This window comes from Vigna umbellata, chromosome 1 (assembly GCF_029865625.1).
Source record: "Vigna umbellata cultivar VRB3 chromosome 1, Vumbellata_1.0, whole genome shotgun sequence".
NCBI classification, from domain to species: domain Eukaryota; kingdom Viridiplantae; phylum Streptophyta; class Magnoliopsida; order Fabales; family Fabaceae; genus Vigna; species Vigna umbellata.
The window spans coordinates 5,671,021-5,679,511 of record NC_142165.1 but is presented as its reverse complement, the minus strand read 5'-3'; the positions used below and the strand labels follow the sequence as shown (position 1 = coordinate 5,679,511).

The window sequence follows — 8,491 nt, the reverse complement described above, 5'->3', positions numbered from 1 at the left end:
ATTTATGGATATTTATTCTTATTTTGTTTACCCTACACATATAAATTAGTTTAAAAAATATAACAATTATGAACAGTTTTTATTAATATTTATTCATTTTTGTCTGGATTTGAGTATCATGCAAAAAGCAACACATTTCTGTTTTAAAAAATTAATTGAGACATAATTACATATAATTAAATTTATTGAAGTATTAAATAAGAGAAATTGGTGAGAGAAAGTGAGCGTTAAAGTCAACCTGGAGAAGCAGTAAGCTTAATGTAAAGAGAAGGGAAAAGAGAGTGATAAGGAAAACCTGTTGTTAAGGTTAGCGGTCTCTGCATGCCTTTTTCGCACTTCTCTTCAACCTTTATTATGTAAAACGGCATTCTTTTCTAACTTTGCATGCACACTCTTTCTCTATATATATACTAATTCTCTTTCTCTCTCATACCAAAGCACAACAACAGTAGTTCACATTTCCAAATTCCTTCGCCAGTGTAAGTGTATTGTTGTTGCAGCACACAGAAAGAACCTCAGAGTTGTTTTGTTTTGAGGATGGTTTTGTTGTTCCTATTTATCTCAAAATCTGTGTCATTTTAATTCGTTTTTGTGTTGTTTCTAGGGTTTTTTGAGTTTGCAGTGGATGGAGCTCGATGTTTGCATGAATGGTGCTTGCAAGAATGGCTATGCGAGAGAGTGGAAGAAAGGGTGGCCTCTGCGATCGGGTGGATTCGCTAGGCTCTGCGATAAGTGCGGGTAAATTTGATTTATCTCCCTTTTCTTTTTCTGTGCTGAATTTTGATGGATTTTTTCGTTGTTGGGCGATTTTGTGAGTTTGACTCTTTTAAAATGAATGAGTATTATTTGGTCACCACAGTTTCTGAGGTCAAGGATTTTACAATGTTTGGGACTGTAACTGTGACTGCGTGAAATTCCTTAATGTGTCACTTTGTTTGCTTTAGATCTGCATATGCCAATTCAATTTTCTGTGAAAAATTCCACCTGCATCAAACTGGTTGGAGAGAGTGCAACTTTTGCAACAAGGTAAAGAGTAAAATATCTTTTTTTCTATTTAAATTATATTCAAGCCTTGTCTTTCAATCCTTAGTGTATTTTTTGACTTGGTTTGCAGTCTATCCACTGTGGATGCATAATATCAAGGTTTTCTTTTGAGTACCTCGATTTTGGAGGTATAGGTTGCTCAACCTGTTTGAGGGCTTCTCCATTTCCTTTGGTAAGGTTAATCTGAGTATTTATTTTTGAAGGATGATTTCCAGGCTTACAGTTTATTTTCTTAGTAACTAATATGGTTCTAGCAATGTATATTTTAGTCAATCTCATATTTTTGCCGAATTGTACTTCTACAACAGTACATGCATGTCTAAATATCACAGAAATTACTCTCTGACAAATGTGAATACTGTTGTTGAAATCGTAAGGATTGAATGCAGCCTTGTTGCTATACCTTTCAAATAATTGTGAAGTTGTGATTGTGTTATAAAACAGAAAATGTAATGTCAAATGATGCAAATAACCCTTTCAAGTTTAGTGACTTAAATATGACATGTAAAAAGAAGCAAATATAATGTCACTCATGTAATGTAATGTTACTTGTTCTAATTTTCTCCATCCTGTCATATAGTTCATTTTCCAATTAGGTTTAGCAAATTGTTTCACCTTGCTTGCTGGTTCCTCTTAGGGATACCTGGTCTTGATCTCCTATATGTTTAATTTGATATAGTGTGAGATGTAGCTAATAAAAATTTTGAAGAGTTTATTAATTCCCTGCTGCTATTATTCTCATTATTATTTGATGTTTTGTTGCAGATACAGGAGACTGGAAACTCTATTAGGTCTATTAGATCAGTAAAAAATCATGCTAGTGATCGTCATACAGAACATATTGATGATAGGCTATTCCTTGATGGTTCTAGCAAACGAAAACCTATGCACATGCGTAGAATTGTGGATGGTAGAGAATCCAGCCGTTGGCCTCAAGTTAAGAGAGATGACATACATTCCTGTATTGATCTAAGCAGAGAAGAAATGAGATTTTCAAATGTGATGAAACCGTCTAATCATTCATTAAAGTTTACTGCATTAGAAAATAACAGACCAACATGGGAGAATAGAAGTATGCACAGATCAAGTTCATTGAATATTTCTCTGGGAGCCTCATCAGGAAACCCTGTGCTACCTTCTGCTTCAGCGGTTGCAGCAGAAGGGAGATTTGATGGTAAAACATCATCTTCTTCCTTTCATCAAGGGCAAAGATCTCTCTCCATTATGCCTAAACCATTGATGAATGCAATAAACATAAATATGGAATCAAGCAATGGAATGATTTCTCAAGAGCGTGTTGCACGGCCACCTACTGATGGGAAAGGCAAGAATATGTTACTTTCTCGATACTGGCCAAGGATTACAGACCAAGAGCTTCAGCAATTATCCGGAGAGTATCCTTTATATTTATGCTAAATAGTTTTTTTTAGCCTCTGCATTACATATCATAAATGCTTATTTTTATATAATTAAAATTCACAATAAACAAATCTTTTTAAAAACTGTAGTATGGATTTACAATGAAACAATTTAAACTAATTAAAGGTTATTTTTATTATCCGTTGACAAATTTATGTAAAAAAAGCATAGGAAGAAATACAAATGACAGTATGGAAACCAAGATGAAAGAATTGTAGTTTTGAGTTTCTGAAAGGGTGAGAGAGAAATATTTTATGTTGTCCACTGTCGTCTAAAAGGTTGAATCATCCACCAGGATTACATTTTTTATTAGGGATTTTTTTAACTCCATTTGACAAGAGACATACAAATTTGTTGGGGGTAATATTTTCTTATTAATAAATTTTTTTATAAAAATATATAAATAAGTTTATTTATTACTATAAATAATTGAAAAAATAAAAATTTGTGTAATAATTTATTTCACAGTTTGTGTTTGACTTAACTAAGTATATTGTTTAGGATTATATATACATATATATTAAAAATTTGTTTTGGTTTACATCTATACTATGAATAAGTTGTGAACAAATTTTATACAATGGAATAGCTGAAATTGGCTAATTCTTAATTTAAATACATTTAAAAAATTCTAAATAAATGTAACTGCAGCCATGAAGGTGGAATTGGTAGAACATTTATAAATCTTGCATAATTTATTTATATGTAGTACCATCTGATGTACATATGAATTGAGACCAACCTTGTCTGGCAGAAGGAGGTCCTCTTGTTCATGATGAAATCCAGATTGATCCTCTTTAACCAGTAAATCAATAATATCCCTAACTTCAGGTAATAGATACATTTATTCCAGGTAAACAGTTTAAACCTTGTTTTTACTCCTCTAATAAAAATAATATCTTAAAAAATGTTATTGAAAAATATCAGGTACATTCTAAACTTATTCTGAACTTTCTATATATATATATATATATATATATATATATATATATATATATATATATATATATATATATATATATATATATATATATATATATATATACATTTTCTTTTGTGAAAAACTCTTTCTCACTTTGAATGGCATTAGTTGCTCATTTTAATAGAAACAATACTATGTATAGCATCACTCTTATATAATTTAGAAGTTAATACTATAACTTATATATCCTTTGTTTGCTGATCACAAAACTCTTATATAATTTAAAAGTTTAACATCCACTAATATAGAAAGTTTTGTCGTAGGTCCAAAATAGTTGTTATATAAAAATTGTATTAATGGTAAAATAAATATGATATTTAATAATAAAATCAATTCAATAAATGAAAAGTGAGTGATTATACAATTGTATTCCATATGTGGAAAGAGATTTCTTTTGCCTATACTATAATGTTGTCTAATTTGACCAAGATCGTAATGCATAAAGTGAAATAATTTAATACAATGTTGGGAAAATACTTAAAATAAAAATATAAGCATTGATATGTATCTTACTACTTTACTACCGTTTTTAATTATATATATTATTCACTATGGTTGCGTTTCACAAATCATTTTTACTGGTTATAATTTTTTTAATAATTTTTAACATCTTTTATATACTATTTCAAGTTGCTTTAATTTTAAAGTGCCAGTTTTTTATATTTATTTATTCTTGTCCATATAAACTGTCTATTAATTATTTCTTCTGCTCTACATAACCTTTTTTTTAATCAGCATCTACTCTACATAAGGTAATATGTTACTATATATTATTTTTCTATTATTTTATTCATACCTGTTATATAGGATTGAATTTTCATATTTTTCACAAGTTTTTGATAATGACGGATAATAAATTTATTGCATTTAACGATTATTTTTTAAAAATACTTTTATATAATTCTATTTATTATAATTACTATATCATTAACAATATTTATTTTATTATTTCAACATTATACTTAAATATATTAATATTGATATATAATTTTATTTTGTGATCGTAACCGCAAGTAGCCGAAAAGATAATTAGTAATTGAAAACTGTTAAATTGGTAGTTTATTAAAATAAAGTATGCAGTAAAATCATCCATTAAAGTACTTAATAATTATAAAGTAATAGAATTGAACATATTTTTTATTTTATGTTATCAATAAAAGTATATTTTTACTAAAAGAAAACAATAAGAAGAAAAAAAAATTGAAAGAGGGTTGATTGAAATGAACAGACCCTAAAGAGGTTTAGGTATACAAATAAAGATGAAAGACACGTAGTTTGAGTTTGTGAGATGGTTGAGAGAGAAAACTATTTACTAAGCTGGCAACAGTAGTGTGTGGAATACACTTGAAAAAGAGAGAAGAGAAACAATACTTAGAATCTCTGATCAAATTCCGACTCATGTATTCGAATTTACAATATTTACACATCATCTGCATTAAACTTTGTTATAGGGATAATTCATTATACCCGTTTCCTTAACTCTATATCACCATAGTTTGAAGTCTACTATAGTGCCTTTATTTGAGAAGGTACTGAGTGCCAGTGATGCAGGTCGAATTGGTCGTCTTGTTCTGCCAAAATCATGCGCTGAGGTAAGCTTTTATTCAATGAATTTCTGTCTCTATGTTTGTGCACATGTTCATGCATGCAGTTGTTGTAAAAAGTTTTCTATTGAAGAAATATGTTACCACCTTTTAATTGCAGCATATCTGATGTAACCATTTGCACATGAATTTCAGGCTTACTTTCCTCCTATTTCACAATCAGAAGGTCTTCCTTTGCATATGAAAGATGTGAAGGGAAATGAGTGGACATTTCAGTTTAGATTTTGGCCTAATAACAACAGTAGGATGTATGTATTAGAGGGAGTAACCCCATGCATACAGGCCTTGCAATTAAATGCTGGCGACATTGGTATATAATTTCATCTGGGCAGTGATCTATGCACATACTTGTTTCGTTGCTGTTTAATACTTTACTAAAAAAGTTTATTTGGTATTCTGATTTTCTTTGAAAATGTGATCCGAAGTAAATGTGTTTTCATGGCTATAAACTTTTTTGGTTCCTTCAATTGTTTTAATCGCTTATGGCTCGTACGATATAGGTTATGTACTATGATCTTTTTTGCTGCAGTGATATTTAGTCGAATAGATCCTGGAGGCAAATTTGTTTTGGGTTTTAGAAGGGCATCAGATTCTACAGATACACAGGTTGTGACATTATTTTCTATTTCATTGTCCGTTGTCTCTTCTTTTGATAAAATTAACAAATGATCATTATTGAAACAGGATGCTTCTGCCGCTCATTCCAATGTTTTATCGACAAAGGAAACAACCATTTCTGGTGCAACTGCTGGAAATAGTTATCATGATCTTCTCCAGGCAAGGAAAGGGAATGGTGATCCTTACTTAAATAAATGTTCAGAGCATTTCCGTTTGGGTACTGCTGGCATTGCTGAGCCTCTTCGAACTGAAAATTCTGAGATTGTAAACAAAGATTTGGTGCAACTACCAATTTCAGTTTCAGAGAAGACTCAAAATATTGGACCTATGTGCAAGAGGTTGCTCATACACAACGAAGATGCCAAGGAGTTGAGAGTTACATGGGAAGAAGCTCAGGACTTTCTTTGTCCAGCGCCTAGTATTAAGTCCAATATTGTAACAATTGAGGACCAAGAATTTGAGGAATATGAGGTAAGTGTCAGTGCCACTGCCATGGCTGTGCATCTTTTTATTATATTGGTTTGCTTATTTCCACGAGAACAAGGAATGGAATTATGTATAGGGTGTGTACTTTGAAGCATTACATTCAAATTTCTGTTACTCAGCTAATATATGACTTCATTTTCATTTTATTTAGGAACCCCCGGTCTTTGGGAAGAGAACTACAATAAATGCTCGTTCATCTGGGTAAGATTCAACACATTGCATAAATCTTATTTACATTTAATCCAGCAGAAAACTTTGATTGGGGAGTGACAGTTTTATGATAAGTTTTTGTAGCTTGATCTTGTCTTCAAATTTTTCATTCTGTTTTCTTGCATTATTCGATGTTAAAGAAAGTGTAGTGGATTGCTTCCTCGGGCAATTAAGGTTGAGGATAAGTGGTTGATGAAGTTCCTTGTCTAGTGTTTGGATCTGAGTTAAAAAATAGGAATATAAAACATTGTAAGACTAAAAGATAGCAAGAAGTAGTCATTCATACAAGAAATATCCTTTTCGAATCCTACTGTGATCTACTTGTATTTCATGCATGGTCTATGGTTCTTACTGACAATGGTTTTTCAGGTCTTTGAGCTTTGCATCAGAGGAAATGAGTCCAAAGGAATTAGATAATATTCCAGTTATCAGAAAAGGTGTGATGATCCTACACTTTTTATATAATATTCTCTGTATTTGCTTTGTATATTCAGATTCTAAAGTTGTAAAGCTCCTGCATTTTGTGAACATTGAAATAATAGGTCATCTTTTAAAATACCACGTAGTAATTTTTTGGTGATAGAAATGTCCATAGATTCATTCTTTAGTCCAGTTGATTAAACTGAAACTTAGACAATTAATTGTTGAATGTGCAGGAGTTTTGGAAGATGATGTTGCTGACCGTGGTGATTCATCAGCTGGAGCCACCACCAAATATCCAAGGCACCGTTCAGGATGCACTTGCATTGTGTGCATTCAAGCCTCAAGTGGAAAAGGGAGACATAGCCCTCCCTGCATCACCGTGGAACGCCGTTTGGACACCCTTCTGACGCGTAAGAAGCAACGCCTTGGTACCCAGAAAGATGAAGATGAAGGAGATGGTGCATGTCTCTCTGAGAAAGAGGGAAACATAAACAAAGGTTGTCTTAAGAAGGGTGAACTCAGTGCAGGACAGATAGACCTGAATTGTCGTCCCAATCTCGATGAAGACATGCAAGTGGATATATGAAACCATAAATTATCCTTTAACGCAGCAATGCATGAACCAAAATGGCCTAAAACTTTGATCCTGAACTGCAGTTTAGATCGCTCCTTTTCACTTAATCTTCTGTATTGAAGTTTTCTCCTTTTGAAAATGGGTTTGTCAGTGCATTCGCTTTTTGTAGACATGGGAGACTTGCACAAAGTTTTCTCAACGTGTGTCTTTGCTTCCTTGCAAACACAACGATTCTCACAAAAGCGTTGGGACCTTAAACTGTCACAAAATACCTATATGTCAACTTCAAAACTATGATTTGAATATCTTTCAAATAGGTCTCTAAATACTTCGAAAAATTTGCCAAGAATATAGTGTCATTCTTATTCTTTAGATATTTCGATTAAAGAGGTAACGTGCTAACCTCATGTTATAGTTTTTTTACATAAATAGTACACTTTTTCACATAAATTACAAAATTTGGAAAAATTAAAAGAAGTTACTACTTTTTAGATAAGTTGTGTATGTCTAGGACGACTTCTCTATCATACTCTTTACACACAATTTCTGACTAATGATATAAAAGGACTTGAAGTCGTGAGAAGAAAACATAACATTAAATTGTACATTTTATCAAATGATAAATTGACTTTCAATTTTTTTAAAATTAAATTTCATACATGAAAAAAGCAATTCCAGTGACATAACATTAAATTATATATATATATATATATATATATATATATATATATATATATATATATATATATATATAGGGGTTTGCTAACGCGCGTACGCCTGTTTTTCAGTTGGTACATTTTAGCAATGTGTTTAGTAGACAAAAATATCCTGTATATATGAATTCTAAGTTTTAAGGTTAAGGGTATTTTAATAATTTTCATTCTCAAAACTTTAAAAAAAAAAGAAACCCCCCAAACCCTTAGTCACCTCTCTCATTCCTCTCAATCCTTTCTCTTTCATCTTTCTCACTCCAATCTTTTCTCTGTCATCCCTACTGTAGCTCCAATTGAAAAAAATCAGAAACACTTGCTGTTAAACAATCTTACAAAAGAATGATTTTATAATGAGTTTTCATCTTATAATTTTTGTCTTATCCATTTTTATCCAATTTTCAGAAGCATAAAGGAATTG

General features: G+C 31.3%; 1 protein-coding gene across 1 annotated transcript; it reads left to right on the top strand.

Annotated features, from left to right (window-relative positions):
- Nucleotides 1-290: 290 nt before the first annotated feature.
- LOC124830237 (B3 domain-containing transcription repressor VAL1-like) lies at nt 291-7,668 on the top strand. The gene is made up of 12 exons (XM_088108826.1): nt 291-479; nt 605-738; nt 945-1,026; nt 1,115-1,216; nt 1,810-2,438; nt 4,941-5,037; nt 5,185-5,359; nt 5,579-5,655; nt 5,734-6,138; nt 6,305-6,354; nt 6,733-6,800; nt 7,020-7,668. The coding sequence occupies exons 2-12, from the start codon at nt 626-628 to the stop codon at nt 7,370-7,372; spliced, it is 2,151 nt and encodes a 716-aa protein (XP_087964952.1). The 5' UTR covers nt 291-479; nt 605-625; the 3' UTR covers nt 7,373-7,668.
- The last annotated feature ends 823 nt before the right edge of the window (nt 7,669-8,491 follow it).